Raw genomic sequence first — 19,698 nt, forward strand, 5'->3', positions numbered from 1 at the left:
ATCTGGCTGGGTTGCCCCAGCCACTCTGGGCGGCTTCCAACACATATAAAAACATAATATAACATCAAACATTTAAAAAACATTTTTAAAAAGGTCCTTGCTACGGAATGTGGCATTTAATATAAATCCCTCCTGCTTTTCGCTGCTGTATCTCATCTCCTTCATATTCAGCGTCCTCATTCTATGAGGACTTCATTTCCAAACTTCATTAGGGACATAACTGTTTCAATATATGTGTTAAAAATTCACACACTTCTGCACCCTAAACCTATACATTTCTACCTATAGATTTTAAGCATTATTTCTGTAGCATCTCTTCGGTAAAACAATGTGCAACGTAACATGTACACACAGGTCTCGCCTTCCGAACAGGATTCATTCCCAGAAAATATATTGTCTGGCGAGTATTCACAAAACGAGATGATCATATCCATTATATCCTGTGGGAACATGTCTAATGCATGCTTTCTCCCTTCATGCTTTCTGCCTGCAGCCAATCAGCAAAAGCGAAGGAAGGAATAACTGATTTGTCCAATCTTTCCTGCTTTCTGATTTGTCTGATATCTCACCCTTCCTCTGTGGTTTCCACTGAAAATGGCTGTTGCGGACCAGCAAAAGACAAAAGAGTAAGGAAGTGGGCAAACTTTGGCTATTCAGATATCTGAATCAGCCGTTTGTGTAGTAAGGTTTGGATATAATTTGTTGTGTTCAGATAACTGAGATTTCAGATATAGAGCATTCTGACAGCGGGGCCTGAGCGTATGTGTGTTTTTAATCCAAAAAGTGAGTTTTTTATTAATCTGCAGGATAAGGTGATGTAATGAAAAGAATACAAGCAGAATTCTACCTGATGGCTCACCAGCACATAATGCAATTAAATACCTTTAAACATAAAAGGCTACCTGCATGTACATTCTGGCTGTTCTGCAATGATCCTTAGAGCCCCCTCACTGTTCAAAGCACTTTTGCAAGCTCACTTAGAATAGTAGAATTGTAGAGTTGGAAGGGACTCTGGGGATCATATAGTCCAACCCCCTTCAAAGCAGGAATATGCAACTTTCCTGTATGGGGATCAAACTGTGACCTTGGCATTATCAGCACCAAACACTAATCAACTGAGCTATCCAAAATACCAGGCAAACTAGTCCCACCATTTGTTTTGATCCTGGCTTGAGTGTTCCTACTTGCTGATTTTAAACTATTGTATCTAAAATAGTTTTAGGTGCGCCTCAATGCTGGCCGATTTTTAATTCATGATTTGATGAATTAACATATGCAAACAGGAAACAGGACTTTCTCTCCTGAGACAAAGGGGAATCTACTATTCTGCTTACTGAATGATTTGGAAGCAAGGTGAGGAGCCCAAATGGTGAAATCTTAAAGCACCTCCCTCAATTTGGTGCCCTCCATCTGTTTTTTACTACGGCTCCGATCAGCCACAGGCCCCATGACTGTGCTGACTGGGGCTGATGGGAGCTGTAGTCAAAAACATATGGAGGGCACCAGGTTGGGGAAGGCTGCCTTAAGGAGTGCTTGTGTGGCAGGAGCCCAGAGCATGATTCTGCTGGCACTGCTGACAAGTGAGAGCTAAGGCTGGCTTATCAGGCACTTTGTCCTATGAACTGGCATGTTAACACAAAGCCTGCACACAAATTACTCCAGTTCTGGACAAGAAAGGTCACCACTGAAAGATAAACTCTCTTTGATAAAATGGGGAGGAATTTCCAGCCATGATTCATTATGACATCTGCCTTAGCATATGGCGCATTATACTGAGGTGGATTCACAAAGTGAGGAGGAAATGATGGCTTCCTATTTTCAAGGCAAAAGCACTTAAGCAATTTTACAAGACTGTCAAAAAATCAACCCCATGTACAGGTATTTAGGCCATCTAGTTACGTAGGATTTTCCAAGGTGGGGAGGGGAGAGGTGATGGCTGACTCATTCAAGTGGTGAACTCTATGTAAGTATATATTTAGAAGCCATCACATGCCTATGAGCAAGAGCAAGACATTCCTCCTCTTATTTAAACATTAAGACCAGTAGGAACTCTTTCAACACATAATGTAAACCAAGGGTTCATTGCGAGAGTTCATTCTAGGTGGAATGCAGAATTTGTGAATCTGCATTTGGTGATGATTCAAAAACAGGTGTGAAGGGGCCCTGAGAAGACTGTCTGTTTCAAGAAAGAATATGCTAAAAATCTAAGTCATAGATACATTTGTGGAATCCTTGTAGAAAACAATGACCAGGTTTGGACATAACACTAAGTTGTAATTTAGTGAGCCTGACTTGGCCTGCTCTCCCCTCTTTTCCTGTTATAGCCACAAAGAACAAATCAAAAGCATTTTCAACTAACTACTGTTTATTGTTTCATCCAAACCAGGATTTTCATTTAATTTCAACAATGGTTTTATCCAAACAAGTCAGGATCAGAAAAGACAATTTGATCTTGGATTGTTTGGAGAAACCACAGTTAAATCTAACAATAGTTCCCAGTTCAGTTGAAATGATAAACTACATGAAGCTTATGCAGCATAAGATAGGTGCACTGAAGAGGTATTTAGGATCAGATTGCTAATGAAAGAGCTCATCAAATGTCAGAAACAAATTTCTGGAAGAAGCAAAGTAAAAGATTCTCAGGAGGATGAAGTATCATTCATGCACAAGCACACACACCTTATTCTAAGCATCTCTTTCAGGTCAAATACCTAGCTAATAATAACTTTCAACAGAATATGCAGTTTGAAACCTTTTGCATCAAAATCTCTAGGGTTAAGAAGAATCTTGAAAAAATCAACACAAATTATTAGGGTCCTTTATTTAATCTTTAAAGAATACAGCTAAATTTTGATTCACATCCATCTTAAGAGGGAATGCACTTTTTAAGCGCAAGACTTACTTCCAAGTAGACATGAATAAGATTGCCCTGCACATCTAATGAGCTACTTCACTCTCTGCTGTCATGCCTCTACAAAAGGTTTTGATTGACATTTGATCAGATCTGGAACAGCCCCTAAAAGAAAACTGTGCCCTTCACAACTGAAGCAAAGTCGACAAAAACTCTAGAACTGAGTAAAAGGATGGAGTGAAGTTTGATTGCCAACCATTAAGTGGCATACATAGCATGCAGATCTCTTTCTGTGCATTGTTAAATATGTGATGCTATTGCCATTTTTCTTTTCTTTTGCTTCCCCAAATGAATGAAATTCTATACAAACCTGGGCTTTTAAATTGGTCCGGGCTGGGAAGGTGGTGAAGGGGGGAGTTACTCGCTGAAGCAGGGTGCTCGCTACGAAGCATCTGAGCCACCCGAGGCCCCATGGAACCATAGTCCGCGTACGATAATTGAGCCCGTTGGTCACCGGGCGGAGAATAGAAACCGTAATCGGGGATCCCTGGAGATACAGTGACTCTATCATTGTGGATACTAGATTGGTTCTTATTTTCAATATTAAATTGTACTTTATTATTATTATTTTACAGTTACAAATCACGGAAACAAGAGCAAAAATATATGTATGTAGGATTTTGAGGAGCAAGTGGACCGCAGCTTGATCATACACGCTCCAGGGTCCTTACTTAGACTCATAGGTTCAGAGGCATTGAGCCCGGATTTTGTAAAAAACCAAAAAAACATAAACTCACCATCTGATGTACTATATATTATTTTCCAAAACAGGCACAAGAACAGAAGTATGAAAACACAGAGCCCCAACTGATTAAAATGACAACCAATGCAATACATTACTGAGAAGTGTAGAGAAAAGCCGAACCAAGCTGACTGGGCCTAACCTTGCAAAGCTACAGGGGTTCATCCACATGAAGTCCCTTTCCCCAAACTCATAAAAAGCAAAAAAATCCCCAACCACCAGGTGCAATGTATACAAAGTGTGTGTGTGCGTGTGCATAACTATATGTATTTATTGAGAAATGTTCCTTATTTGATCTTACCTGGATTTCCTGTTGTACTGGATCCTACAAGATCACTCTCACCCCCACCTCCATTTTAGTACTGCATAGCGCAAGGTTTGGAGTTTGTGTTAATGTCCTGGCCATAAAAGTTGAACTCCACAGAGCCCCAGATAAGATGAGTGAGTCTCACACCATACAAAGCTATGGCTTTAATAAGGCAGTTTGTAGATTTCAGTTAGTTTGGGTCCCAGTAGGAAGTAAACAGAAGCTGATTTCTATTAAACCTCGTCACAACCTTTGGACTGAGAACTAGTATAAGTAACAAAAATTAATTAATAGGCAAGTATCACAAATAGTTGATCTACTCCACATTTAACCTAGCTAAGCAGGGGGAATCTCAAAAGAACTAAGAGCCATGCTCAATCAGGGCAATGGACCATCTTGTTCAGCATCCTGTTCTCACAGTGGCCACCAGATGCTTCAATGGGGAGCCTGCAAGCAGGAGCTGAGGGCAACAACGCTCTCCCTTTCTGTGGTTTCCGGCAACTGGTATTCTGAAGTATACTGTCTCCAAATAGTGGAGGCAGAGCATAGCCATCATGGCTAGTAGCCGAGTTTGACCAAAGCAGTGAGTGAACTTCACAATTGGTTGGGATTTGGGATATTAAGCTTGTTCTTATTTCACATCATGGGCATCCTTTAAAGGACAGCAATTCTCAAATTTGTTGGTGCAAAAAAGTCTGCATGCATTTTAACAAACCAGTCTACACATTTATTCTCCCAAGCCAAGTGGACTAGAGGTACATTTTAATATCTGTGTTGTAAGCCGCTGCTAACAGCAAAGAACACCCCCCCCCCCCGCGCCAGCATCAGGAAGACTTTTGCTCTTCCACATTCATAATTGCCTTCCAGCAAAAGGCAAGAGCAGGTCTGAACTTGCAAGACAGAAAGGATGAACTTAAATAAAACAGAAAGGAAGATTTATTTATTTATTACTTTCGGCATCAACTGTATCACCAAAATAGATCACTCCATTATGAAAACAGAGCCTCCAGATGGTGAATTCAGGAAAGAATTGAACAGGGGAAAATAAATAACTCTCAGGAAATCACTTTTCTGCTCCAAACTTCCATGAATCTCTACAGAGTTTTGTGATAGTTTCTTTCTCATTAGATCGTAGCATAAAGCACCTGTATTACTGAGTTTATTTCTTTTTTGAGGTTTGACCAGTACTCTTAAATATGTGCTGCAAAGCAGCCACTTGCCTTGTGCCTTTGTAACTTGTGAAGGGTCAGATAGCTACCTATTTAGGTCCCAAAGACATGTATGGCAGATCTCCCAGAAGCCAGACGGAACGATGCATGTCTGTTTCTCAACACACATCTTAAGAATGCACACCGAGAAAAATGAGAGGGGAAGTGATTTCCCCCACAAGGACATTCAAAGCAGAACTCACTCATGCAGAATTAATTTCCATGCCAACTAATTCCCCTTGGTGTGGTGTTCCTTACAGGACTGACAAACCCTGGACTTCCAACTCTTTCTCTTTCCAAGTGCATCAGCCATTGGGAAGTGACCCCAAATCTGTTTGTAGGCCATTTTCTGCAGGATCGTACAACATGGGGAATTTCTGCCCAAGTGGATGTAAATAATTGGTCTCTATTGAGGGCCTTGGCCCTCCAGAGGACACTTAACAACTGTGTGTTCCGACTTTAGCGCAGAATGATGGCAGCATGTGTAAACGCTCCTTTATTAAGGGTACTTTCCAGAAGAACAGCTGTGCAAACACTGCCTGAGATTCTGCTTCATCTTGCTATCCTTGCCTGGCTGTGGACCACAGTGCTGAGAAGTGAAGAGAACCCCAAAAGTCACTTCTGGAGGTCAAAGCAAAACTTCGGGAAGACTCAAAATGCTCTCAAGATTGAAAGGTCTCACTGACAGCAACCTGTCGACAGAGCTCCCTGTCTCTCTTTTTCTCTCCTCTCTTGCCATAAGCAGCCACACGCAATTTGGCAGCCGTTTGCACCATCAGTGTTTATGATAATAACCGTGTGTGCTTGAAAGCAGCAGGAAATTTTCAATATAACTATCATTAAGACAAAACACTTTAAATCAAAGCCATTACTGCTACTGAGAGTTAAAGCTCACAAGATTAGGCCGCTTTTTATCTTTATGAAAAATTCATAGAACAAGCTGCCAAACATCATTTTCCTGCTCGAGAGAGTAAATGATATAATAATATTTAATGCTGCCGATACACATGAAAGTGGAGGCAGAAGCTGCGTGTAGTAATGTGTACATCAGGGAGACGCTGTCGAACAAGGAGCGCCGACACTCAGCACATGTAGCGCTGGGCATAGAAGCCAACGGGAAACCTGCCGTTACCGTCTCCAACTTTTATACTTCAAAAACCAGCGGCTGTTCTTTGACGTTGCTTAATTTGGGTTGCTAGTAGAGGTCCAACGTACAACGTTGGAGCTAAACAGGTCCAAAGCGTGTTTCAGAACTGGAAGGCTGGAAGGACCCAACAATAAGACATGCTCCCTGTGTGGGGCTTCCCTCGAGATTGGCAGAGAAGCTGCAGGCAGTGCAGAATGCAGCTGCCAGGTTGTTGACTGGAGCACCGGGACGCACACATGTTCCACCTGTGCTGAGGGACCTGGACTGGCTGCCAGCTAGTGTCTGTGTCATGTTCAAAGTCTTGTTATTAACAAATAAAGCCTTGGACAACCCTAAGCCACGTTACCTGAAAGACTGCTGCTACAGAGACTTGTAGGGACACTTAGACAATTTGGAAGGAAATGGCTTGTGGCACCATACTCTACAGACTATCATAGTTCTCCACTGTTGCCTCTGCCTTATGGATTACCCTTTCCTCTGCCAGACGTTGCTTCAGCCACTCCCTCTTGCCTAGAGTTTCCATGACCCATAAGACTGGACCCTGTTTTTACTAGAATTGGTTTTATCTCTTTTTATTATACAGTTTCACTGTTTTTATGTTTGTAATTTTCTACATGGTTCAGAGATTTTAAATATTAAGTGGTTTAGAAATGCTTGTAAACAAGTAGAAACAGACAAGTGTGAAACGCCAGAATACTTTGGCAAAAAATGTCCCATTGTGCCTTCTGTGATTGACAAGGGTCAGGTATTGCCATGAGCCCTGTGGCCAGGTACCTAGCCCCCTGACTGGCTGGAAGAGGGAAATGTAGGCAGTTTGAGCCAAGCTACCACTCTGCAAACTGGCATCTTCCTGGTCCTGGAAGCCAGGTGATACCAAAAATTCTGTGGCTCTCCAGATGTTGCTGGACTTCAACTCCCATGAGCCCCAACCAGCATGGATAATGTTCAACTGATGGGAGTTGTAAGTCAGAGGTGGGAGCTGTTGTAGGTTTCCCATCCCTGGTGCAGGGTGAGTGCAGTACATGGCTGCTTAAATCTCTAGTTCCTCAGCAGTGGTCATGATCGACCAGTGTGACTGAGTTGCTTTGCCAAGCAAGCCCTCAATAACTTTACCAAAGGTTTCCTTGTTGCAGACTCAGGAAGAAAGTGTCATAATTTCCCCTAACACCTGCTGCAAACATTCTAGCTGCACCCCCCCCCCAGATGTTTCTACACATTACTCAATGGAAAGCCTTATTCTAAGACATCATGCAGGCACCATTTCTTACATTTTAAGGTGGGATACAAGACAGACAGACAAGACTCGCCTGCCCAGGGGAGATAATACCACTGTCAGACTTTACCCAAAGATGATCTGACTGATTTTCTTTTTTTTCTGAATCTGTCTTTCTTCAATAGAACTCAATGAGATTTATGTTGAGGTCCCAGTCAGTCTCCCATCCAGGCCCTAATGAGAGCCAGGCCTGCTTAGCTTCAGCAAGCCTGATGCATCAGATGCCTTCAGATTTTAGGTCTAGTTGAAACTGGCTCTTGGGATTGTGTTTGTGCAATCTGCCATGGGATTATAAACTGCCCAGTCATCATGCCAATTGTGCAGGTCACTCTCTAAAGCTTTAGCCAAGTGACCTGCAAAACTGGAATGCTGATTGGATCACAGGGCAGAAAGGCCTTCTTAAGCAGATGGGGCTCAGTGTCTTTGAAAGCAAACTATATAGGATTATATGCCACTAAGAGCACATTTATGTAAATTTGGTGGTGCTTTCAAATCTTAGAAAGTTGAGAACTGCTGCTGACCCGCTGACCACAAGAATTCATCAACTTAAGAATGGATAAAAACATTGGCAGGATGCTTTGGAAACCCCTGCTACAATAAATCAAATTGGATAATTGCAGTGATTCTTTCTGACCACAAATACTGTGAATTAATTAACTGCAAGTTGAAGAAAACCTAAACCAACAAGCAATAAAAAACCCTAATACAATAAACAATAAACACTTTCCTCTCTGAAACATAATCAAGTTGAACCTTTATCTTGCTAAGCATCTATTGATGCCCATAGGCATTCGAAAAAATGGTAAAAGGGGTTCCCAGGTATCAGGAAAGTGCAATATCATGGGGCACTCTGTGTATCACTTTGCCACCTGAACACACTCTTAAAAATCTGCTCATCTCTGGGTTGTCTCTTTTTATAAACGTATGAGCTAAGCAGCAGCAGGGCAGGGCATTGAAACAACTTGAAGAAAACAGGGTACATTCTTCACCTTCAGCAAAGGTGAGGAGCCCTTGTTCTATTGCGGGCTGCGTTCCTTTGGGGGTCAGCTGGGGGAGGGTGTTGAATGCTAGTGGTGGCGGAACCAAAGAGAGCAGTGGATGAAGCTAGATACAAAGTGTGTGCATAGGGACCACTCATTTTCTCTTTCTATCACCCCTTCTCATCCCCTGCCTGATGGGCAACCGGGGAGAGGCAGATCACTCTTGCCCGTGGTCTGCAGTGTCCCTTTCTTCTCCTTCTTTCATTTGTCTCCCTCTGTCTCTGCTTTCTCCCCTGGTTCTTCCTCCTCCAAACCTCCTCTTTCTTTCAACTTTCCCCACCAGCATGACATTAGACCAAGGGCTCCATGAGATGAGACGGAGGGCAACATGCATTAGGCTGGTTTGGTTGCAGGTTGCCCACCCACTGCCTAAAAGCAAACATCCATCATGCTGGAAGGGCCTGTAAAAATTCTAGTCTTAAATCTCTCATCTGCTACATGATGGTGGTCTCAGAATTGGACTTTGGGGCAGATGACCAGAGCCCCACTCAGCAAAACGAGCAAGAGGGCTACAAAATGCAACATGACTAAACCTAAGATCTAAGAGGTGTGTCCTACTGGTGTCACTTCCACAATGTTGCTCTAAATAGGAAATAGTCTTGGTGTCCCTGTACAAAATGAAGACCACCTGGATTTTAGAGTCTGTTCAAAAGGTTAGAACATTCCTCTCTGCAAGCTTTGGAACATATTGATTGCTTCATGTAACATAACTGGGTAACATAATCACAAGGGAGGTTAAATGCAGCTCAAAGAGCCATTGTGCAGCTGGGTTCATGATACAGCTCAAAAGATATTCGGATACATTTGTAGAAGCTAAATCCCCATGGCATGTATAAAAAGAGCTGCAATCTCCAAGCTTTAGCATCCTGCTTTGTGGAATATGGACACAAGCCAGCGACAGCTAAGCAAGATCAAATCCCACTGAAATCCATACAATTCAAAAGGGTCAGTGGATGTAGGAGAAATGCCATACATCTATTGCTGCATAATGTGGTCAGAAAGGGTGGTGGTGTTACCAGTTGCATTTGTAGCTTAAGAGGAGCATCAACAAGAGGATACATGGGACAGAGGAATGGAGGAACACTGGCAAAGACTGAATCCAGAATACATACAGTGAAGTGCAGTTTGCAAATATTGCTGATGGGTTGAGAATATGATAAAGAAAAGAGCGGTCTCTTGCAATTGGTTTCTATATGGAGATGGTGCATCAAAGAGTTTTGCACAGATCACATGGTGCTGAATTGCAGAAATGGCCAAAAATACTCCTGTTCCAGGTTGACAAGCCTTGCCTGTTGTGGCCTACAGAGAGGCCAGAATGAGAACTCAGGAGAGCAGGAAAGATGTGCACCTCTCAACTTGCATCAGTATAATCCTCAAGATGGTTTGTCATAAGATAGGAAGGATTTCCTCTTTCCCAAAGTTCTGCAAGGGACATAGCAACTGTAGTGTAGAGATGGTGTGGGGGAATTGCTCTTTTGCCGTGTCAGACAGATGAGGCACCGGGGCATTTAGACAACTTCTTTAAAGCCACTAAAATGGCGAAAGGCTGGGGCACTTTGACATCTAAATTAGCCACCCGTCCAAAGCCATAAGTATATTAGAAACAACTGCATCCTTAATAGCTGTTTTATCTGAGTTTAAACTTGCACACTGATAAAGGATTGTCGACAAGTGATTGGGAACAGATTAACAAAATACTTGACACACAGCAAAGTATATAAAAAAAACCCCTCACAAAATAAAATCCAGCACTCGCTCATGGAGGCAAATAAATACATTTCTCATCTTAGCTGTGATGTTTCATGAGCAATCAATATTTATAACCTAATCAAAATCTCCCATATTGCGAATTAAACGCAGTGTCATTTTCAGATGGGGCCAGTGCCATCACATGCGAGGCCGTGCAAAGCTTCTCCAAAAGAAACGGCAATCAGGGCGCCAGTTCTTCTTGCAGCATTTGACAAAAGAGTTTCCACTTGAGGGGCTCATCTTTAATCATTACAAAAGCACAGAAGTTTAATCCATTTTTGATGTAAGTGCTAATAGCTCTGTGTCCTTGAAGTTCAAAGTGGTCTTCGTGCATGTCACTAATTAGCCAAGCAAGCAGCCAGTCTGCTCCCTCTCAGGCTTCTAATTAGATCCTTAACAACAAACAAATGTCGACCTTTCAAATGCTGTGCTACATTTCTCTCTCTTTTTGTTACATAGTTTTGGAGGGCAGAAGATAACCATCCCCCCGGAAAAGCCTGCACCATATTTTGACATCTCGTCCAGATATTATTATTATTATTGAGTGGGGGGGTGGGGGGGAGAGAGAAGACAACAATCATAGAGGCTGGGGATTCCAAGGCAACCTGTCAAAATAGTTGACCATGCCAATCAACTGGTCAGCCATTTTTTTTCTTGGAATAGAAGGAAGAAGTCAGTGTTTGACAGCAACTTCAACCACTGGTTACCTGTTCCCCTTTTGAGCTGTTCGTTTCCCTTTTTTGTTTTTCACTTTTAGTTTTTTTGCCATTCACCTGCATGACGATTGATGCCACTATATCATAAAGCATTTTGCTGTGTAGCTTCTTCACCTACAGCAATAGAAGCTGGTGATTTTCTGGTCATATTCTTATCATGGTGAATTTTTATTGCTAAAAATAGCTACTCATGAAGCCACAATATATAGCATGTGCTCCTTATCTCACACCTGCATTTGAGAGCAGTCTGGACTCCAAGGAGCTCGTCCAATGAATAAAGAGGAGAAAGGAATATTCAGAATACTTATATTTTGAATGTCTTATCTGATCGTGAGTGAGTCACTGAAAACAGTGGGCAGAACAAAGAGGTTACATGATCTTTAACACAAGTTGATAAAGTCAGGAATGAGCTGGTGGTGGCATGCAGTGGAATACAGCATGGTAAAAAGTGTGAATTTCTGGAAGAAGGTGCCAGGTGAGGCCCAAGGTGCTTCCAAGGAATATCTCCCCAATCAATGTCTTCACTGGGTTAGAAGGCAGCAGAATAAAGCTAAGTTGATGTGCTCTAGACCTTCACATGGTTTGTTCTGCTGCCAGGTATCTGTTTGCCATTACTCTCTATATAATCCCTCATCTGAAACCCAACTACCTCATCTTTCTTTGCCTGCTTTGCTTGCTGTGTTGAGGACAAATATGGGCCCTCCAAGGTAAGTGTCTATCTTAGTTTCACTAAGAGTAGGGCTGCCATATGTCCGGACATAGCCAGAGTTTGGCCCTTGTAAACAGAGCCTGGGAGGAAATTGCTGTAATGTCCGGGAAAATCCAGACATATGGCAACCCATATCCTACGTGTAGATTTTGGCGAATTTCCTTAAAAATAGCTCAAGTTTTCTTTTTTTGTGATTTTGCTCAACAACTTTTGTGTCTGGATTTTTACTTTTTGAAATACGGCAGCCCTAACTAAGAGAGGCTCTGGACATTCTGTTGTTGCTCATTATGATGAAATTTTGGAACCTGCAACACAGAGGATGTTCTTTATGCTCCAGTGCAAAGTCACAGCCACAAGGATGGCGGAGGGAGAAAAGAAGAGGGGGGAAAAAAAGAAGAGGGGAAAAAAAAAAAGACTGAGGAAGCTGCTGAGGGCAGGTTGCTGCCTTTTTTTTTATATTGGTGTGTAAAAATGCCCTTCATGGCAACAGTGCTTTCTATATTCTATATTTCTCAGGACTGAAATACCTCAAGGGCCACCTGCCTCCATATGAACTAACTCTGAAAACTTCATATATCTGTTGTCCAGCTCTATTCAGAAGCACAGCGGCCATTCCATTATAAGCAATACAACAATATACCCATCCTGGGTCAATATAGAATCATTTCCAAATCATTTGCCTTTTTTATCCAAAGGAATGGAATAATCTCTCTTACTTTTACTTTTTCACTCTCGTTTTAGCAATGAGTCTTTTACTGCTACCTTTTTACCACTGGTGGCCAGATTTGCATTAATTGTTTACCACAGCCTGGACAGGCCTTTTATTAATGAGTGACTGGGAAGAAAGGGGCCCTTTATTTTTAGCCTACTCTAATTGTGTAGTAATTATTCATCTACAAAACAAATGAGCCGAACTCCATTGCTATGGCAACTGAAACTCTGGCCTCCCACTGTAACACATTAATAGGCTATTGTTCCTGTTAATTTTAAATTGAGGCCTTTTGTGCAGCTACAGATATGAAAAAGAGGCAAATTGCAATAAAACCGGGACTTAACCTCACATTTAAGTCAGAATGGTCATTGTCCAGGCATGGTTTTAAGAGAAAAGTCACTTGTTGAAATGCACTGTGGTCCACTAGGTATTATTTATTAGGGGTGTTTAGATATACTGCTTTTCAGCAAAAAGTTCGAAAAAGGGTTTACATAGTAAAACAGGGCAACAACTTGAAAACAGTATTTTTTAAAAAAGATCCTGAAGTTTCCCCAATATTTTTATGGTTGGGAAGTGGGAGGCGCTGTGGTCTAAACCAATGAGCCTAGGGCTTGCCAATCAGAAGGGCGGCGGTTCAAATCCCTGCGATGGGGTGAGCTCCCATTGTTTGGTCCCTGTTCCTGCCAACCTAGCAGTTCGAAAGCATGTCAAAGTGCAAGTAGATAAATAGGTACCGCTCCAAGAGGAAGGTAAACAGCGTTTCTGTGTGCTGCTCTGGTTTTGCCAGAAGCGGCTTAGTCATGCTGGCTGCATGACCCAGAAAAGCTGTCTGCGGACAAACATCAGCTCCCTCGGCCAGTAAAGCAAGATGAGCGCCGAAACCCCAGAGTCGTTCGCAACTGGACTTAACTGTCAGGGGTCCTTTACCTTTACCTTTAATAGGGTGCTACTCTTTGCTGTGGACAATAAATAAAACCTGAATGTGTGAAGGCACTGTTTGGACCCAGGAATTATCAATGGTCCTGGAAGAAATAAGCAGAAAGATGACAAATGATGACTCTGCATCCGAAGGGGAGATTATTTGTGGCTCTAATATATAGCTCTTGCATTGCTGAGCTAATATGAAAAATAGCAGGAAAAAGGTGAGCTTGCACTCATATTCACATGGGCAACATTTATGCACAGAGGATTGCGTTCTGCAAAGAAAAGGCATATTAAACTAATAACTGTGCATGCAAAACTGTTGGGATGTGCAAGGAGTCTTCCAATCTTCATCTTTTTCATTCTTATTGCATCTCTATGAGGTAAGGCACCCCTATTCTTAGCCTAAGGAAATTGAGACTGAGAGACAGCAGTTTGCCATCTCACAAACCTAGTTATTTGTATCTGACACTCTCTCAGAAAGATTAAGGGCAGCTGTGCTGTGGTTCCCCAGTGGTTTCCAATCTATAAAGTGTGGCCTGCTAAGTTTTAACTTGCATGAGTTCAAACATTACCTTAGTTGATCCCCCGGTGTCCTGAGGGATTTGAACCCAAGTCTTTTGAGGTATGGATCCAACACTTGGTCTACCCTGGCTCTCCATCATTGTGCTTCTGCCTATATCTGAAGAAGTGCCTGAATAGCTTTTAGATTGCCAGAGCCCTCCTGGGACTATTATAATGGAAAATGGATAATGATTGCAGGAAAGAGAAAGAGAAGACCTCACTCTTCAGCTTTGTTCCATCAGGGAAAAATTGAGTTACATGAAGTGCCTGTTCCAGGGCTTGCCAAGAGTGGAGTAAAATTCATTCATGGAGGGAAAGAACCTTTTAGAGCCCCCTTTCCTCTGAACACATGATTAGTCTGTTTGGATCACAGGAGTGAAGTGAGGCACCCTGCAAGTCAGAGCGGGTTCCGTGGAAGAGTGTTTGCCCATTGAAAATAATTCCACTGATTGAGAAGACCATTAAAAGTTAGTGACTACATTCATTACAGATTAACTTATACCGTACTTAAGCCTGCTCTCCTGAGCTGGTCACTAATTGCGCTGGAGATGATTTATCAAGTGCCCTGGATTTTCTATTACAAAATAAGTGATTAAAAGCTAATACATTTTACCCACAATAGAATCAAGTAAAATTACTGCAGCCAGAGTCAGAACTTGGCCGCAGCATTCACAGAACTCCTCAGTGTGCAGGAGGGTGAGTGCTTCACTAAGAAAGAATGTTCTGCTCTTGAACGGAGAAAATTAATGGATGGGGTACAGGTGGACATCCCAGAATAGGCTCACAGGTATCCAACTTCTATAATGGCAGGGGTTTTCCTCCAGTGAGCACCTCCAGAAGCTGAATGGAAATCATTCTGCTTTAAGTTCTTTTTGAAAAATAATGCAGGAAAGCATTACTTGCAGGAGAGTAATTGTACGTATAACAGGGAGGGGCAAATCAGCATCACTAGAATTCTTTCTCTCATTCTACCTGCTTAAGGGAGCCTTCAGGGGCCTAGTGATGGCACGTGCTGCAATTTATTTTTCTCTACTGATGTGTCACCCAGGCTCACAATGCCTTGCTGCAACCCTTTTAAAAAGAGGGTTGATTGGCTGATTGAGGAATGGGATCCATGGACAGTTTCCCTGCAGCGTTTAAAGAATTCTCAAACAAGCAGCAATCCTCAATGAAGTTAGCCAAAGCAAACTCCCCATGACACTTTTTCAGGCACAGAATAGAGAAAGGTGCCTTACGCCAACACATTGGCCTATCTAGTTCAGGACTATATACGCTGATTGGTAGAGGTTCTCCATGGTTTCGGACTGAGGGGGAGCATCTTTTCCCAGTCCTACCTGGGATTTAACCTGGGACCTTCTGCATCCAGAGTATGTGTTCTACTAAAAGAGCCACATAGCACTTTGAGCAAGAAAGGAGCCCCAGTGACAAAGCATAAAGGTAACAAGTGAGTTTGACAGCAGGGCGAGAACACCAGGGCAGCAAAATGTCTCACCTTTTTATCTATCAAAGCACAATTTTTCAAGTAAACAAATTCAATATGTAGCAACAGCAGGCATGCAGGCAGAAAGCCAGCAGGGGTTTGAGAGCTTTCCAGCGTACTACATAAAGAGCCACATCAGGGCCGGACTGACTGGAGTCAGATAGTTGCCTTGAGTGGTAGAAGCCAAAGAGGCAGCACCCAAAGCAGCAGAAAAGTAGCACCGGCAGCTGGCAATATCTCAGGAGGTAGCTCTTGTGCAGTATGAGATCTCATAAGATTTTGGCGAGACCTTGCCAGAAGCTGATGCTCTGTGGGTTGCCACCATGCCACACAAGTAAGGAAGGCTTGCAGGGCAGTGCATTCCCATTATCCCTCAAGTGGAGAAATGGGATGTGCCACCTGAGTCACATGCATGACTCTCTGCGGGACAGGTAAAGAAGAGGCTGTGTGCAGGCTGAGCGGAGGAGTCTCAATGTCTGGATCAGACCGTGGCATCAGGGGGAGGGCTTTGGGTTTCTTAGGCACTGGGGAATGTTTAGGGACAAGCCAGGCCAGGGTGAAAAGGATCGTCTCCATCTGAACCAGATAGCTGGCGCTTAAAAGTTAGCAGACCAGCTTTTAAATGTGAGGAAACTGACAGGAGCTGAGGACCGTCCAGTCTGGGGTGAACCATGCCTAAGGAACCAGGATAATAATTTTTTTCTGGTGGTTCAAAAGTGGACAAGTAGAACTAGGCAATGGAAGTGCAGGGGGACGCAAAAGCCATTCAAATATGTCAAAGTGCTATGAGTTATATATGCTAGTTCAAGTGCTTGCTTTTAAAGGAGAGCATAGATACGGTGGTAGAATGAAGAAAACCAATGGACACAGTTATCTCTGAATGCAACCTACTATGGGAAGCACAAGGCAGGGAAGGGCGTACTAGGTTGTAGTGTCATTCTTTACATTAAAAGACCCTTCTAAGCCTTAGCTTAATATTTGGTCTACTGGATAACCCTCCTGCTCTGAACTTATGGACAAATCATTCCAGTCTCATTCTGCTGGCTAGGCAAACAGAAGCATTTATAGGGATAGGCAAATGGAAGCATCTTCTTTTTACCACACTATAGAGTGAAAATTAGTAGGTGCATTAAGATGCATTAAGATTTTCTCTTTCTATTGCATCAGCTGTCTAGGGCTCCAGTTGTAATTATTGGGTCTTTCAGAGGAGAAAGACATTCGAAAACCACTTGCTATCCCCCAGGTGGTGCTTGTTAACATTCTGACTACATGACTTGGATTAAATGTTATACACTTTTTAGACAGTAATATATATACATTTAAGCATCTAGGGCTTGCTTCAAGGTCTATCCCTTGGACTGTGAAGAAAACACAAGTGGCTATTGAAACTGTTCCAACATTGTTGCTACAAATTTCCCCATCATCATTCTCTGTACACAAACCAACTGTTGCTCCCATCTTTTTTCTTTTTTTATTACTGCAATTTGCAAACAAGAGAGGTGCTTAATGACAAGACTAAATATTTGAAAGTACTGGAATTAAGTGTACGACGTGGATTGCTACTTCCCATGCAATTTTCCGCTTTGCTAACTTTTAGATACGTTACCCATCTAATTTTCCTGCATCACACATTTAACAGTGGGCCCCATTCCTTGTAGTAGATTTGCTGCTTAAGAGACAAGTTATATAATCATACCTCAAGTGCGTAAGATTTACAACTATACTGGCACGATAAGGGAAGTGGGACACCTTCAATCAATGAAGGGTATGTACTTGTCATCTGGGTCAACAACATTTGGAGGGGCGGGGAGTCTGTGTGTTTTACGATCTGTTAGAACAATATTCTTAACTGCACAATGAAATAATATTTAGCGTACCTTATTTCTTCCAGTAACATATGCTGAGTTAACTGCTTGGATTTAACCGTCTACACTGAGCATGCTCGGTAAATTGAACACACTCCAAACCAGCAGTGCATCTTCAGGCAAGATGTCGAACTGGGTGGGAGGGGAACGGTGATGTACGCAATCTACTCTCAGCAGGATATGTGCTGACAAAACAGTAGCAGCCACAAACCAAATGTAATGTGGCATTCAGGACTTGAATTACCAGCTGCCAACCCTACCCACTGCTGCTCATTTGGAAAACAATTTTGAGAAGCCAAGTACAGAAAACTAGGTGCAAAAAAGAAAGAAAGAAAGAAATGCAGGGAGGGAGAAGAAGCAAAAGACGATTTTGCTGGTTTGATGAGGAAATGATGAGACTTGCCTTGGGACACCTAATACTGACTGTTCATGAAATGTTCAGTAGTGCTTGAGGGGAGGAAAAACCAAAACATTATCCTAAAACTTGGCAATGTGGGAATGAATACAAACAGTGGCAAGTTTGTGGCGTAGCCAAATTTGCACTTTAGGATCTAAAACCAATTCCCTTGTGCCTCTGCATACTCTGACGGTTAGTCATTGTACATACTCTCCATGACTTAGGTCTCCAATGGACGGCTTTCCTGCTCTGCCGGCCTGGTTTAAGGCCTCCAAAAAGGATTCGGAGCGCTAATGCAGAATATTAAGAAGGTTAATGTTCTGTAGGAAGCCTTGAGTGTACAATGCTTGCTGAAATTAAACTTGGCATCAAATCATAAAGCACTTACATATGAGTAACTCCCATTGGCTTAAGTGGGAACTACTCACAAGTAAGTGTATTTAGAATTAAAAGAAGGGTCACTTTTTTCCTTTTACAACGGTCAATTGACTACCCCCCGCCAGACCACCGAGGGCCCTTGCAGAATAATAAAATGTCCTGATTGAATTTGGTAGGCCCAAGTTTGGGAGATAATGATCACTGTATTATGCATCCAGGTGTTCAGCATTGCTCTACACAGGTTGACCTACACTTCCAATCAAACCGCGGCTACACTGCAACTGCCATGCTCTTTCGAGCCGACAAGAACCTATAATATCAACTCAACAATGCATGTTCTACAACTACGTCTACTGCTACCGGTTACAACTACAACAAGTGCATGCATTTAGTTCAGTCCCACAGATACATAACACTCTAAGAACAGGCAAGGGGAGATGTGAGATGTTTCACGAACAACAAGTGTTTTGTTTTATTAAGTAAGGGAAAGTAATTTTTAAAAAAACCAAAAGAGAGAAAGTGTACTAAAATAAACAAAAATAAATATATATTTTTAAAAAGAGAGAGAAAGAGAGAGAGAGAGACATTTTTCAAGAGTTGGATATGAGTCGTTTCTTAAACCGTTTCATCTGAACAAGCAAAAAAAACATGCAACCAGCTGCTACTAACAAGAAGCTGGACACAGAGAGAGGATTAATAGGTGTGGACAAACCTTCCTGCTGAGCGTGCTCAGAAGAGTGTTTGAGAGGAGTGCACGTCCCAGTGTAAGAGAGGCCGGAAAGAATGCCTCAGAGACACCCTCTCTCACAGCAGCCCCAACCAAGCAAGAGAGAAAACAACAAGAACATAACTGCTCACACTCACCATCAAGGTCAGTAGCTCATGTTATGAGATTGGTTATAGCTGGCAAGTATAAAGGACAGTAAGGGACTGGTGAACTCAGGATTTCAGAAGTAGGAGCAGGACTCTGGCCAAGGTGGAGGGGAGCAAGAAGGAACTCTGGGGGATCTTTCTGTTTGGGGGTTTTACCACTTCCTTCTTGGTGCAGTCACTCACAAGTGGTCAAGCAAGTAGACTTTGGTGCCTCCCCACGGCCAAGCAACAGAATCACTGGCCATCCCATTTTCCAGCCATGAGGGAAGAAACTAAAGCCACAGAACTATCTGGCGAATGCATTTTACTTGCCAAATTGTATATTCCTTTAAAAAACAAAGCAAAACCCCGTTCCTCAACTTCACCTTTGTGAAACGAAGAAGCAAACAGCATTTTCAGGAAAGGGTGAAATCGGCTCAGTGTACTATTAACAGGGTAGAAGAACGGACATGGTGGTCTTCCACCATCTATCCAAATAAAGCGTGTGAGGGGTGCTCCATGCAGGTGCCTGTATGCATGATGGCCCAATGCAGGAAGAATTGCATGAATCAGGGCACTGGATACACAGAGCTCCCCCATGGGGGAGGAGAAGGGCTCCCACCAACTTCATGGACTGCTGACGATGCTTGGTTGAGTGTCTGAACTGGGCGGGGGGGGGCACACTAAACACTGGTGCTTTAAATATGCCAGAGGAAAAAAATCACCT

At 42.6% G+C, this 19,698-nt stretch overlaps 1 protein-coding gene across 28 annotated transcripts in view; it reads right to left on the bottom strand.

Annotated features, from left to right (window-relative positions):
- Positions 1 to 19,698, bottom strand: part of MSI2 (musashi RNA binding protein 2) — a 398,612-nt gene that overhangs the window by 23,009 nt on the left and 355,905 nt on the right. For 16 of the 28 annotated variants that reach the window (XM_053366579.1, XM_053366584.1, XM_053366586.1 and 13 more), the window contains one exon: positions 3,222 to 3,398. The exons of 11 other annotated variants lie outside the window; for them this stretch is intronic. In XM_053366579.1, the coding sequence (XP_053222554.1) occupies positions 3,222 to 3,398 (177 nt within the window). Of the gene's footprint in view, positions 1 to 3,221; positions 3,399 to 17,286; positions 18,644 to 19,698 lie in introns of those variants that run through there. One more of the 28 variants, XM_053366604.1, reaches the window with a different exon arrangement.

The sequence above is a fragment of the Podarcis raffonei genome, chromosome 15, assembly GCF_027172205.1.
Source record: "Podarcis raffonei isolate rPodRaf1 chromosome 15, rPodRaf1.pri, whole genome shotgun sequence".
Lineage (NCBI taxonomy): Eukaryota > Metazoa > Chordata > Lepidosauria > Squamata > Lacertidae > Podarcis > Podarcis raffonei.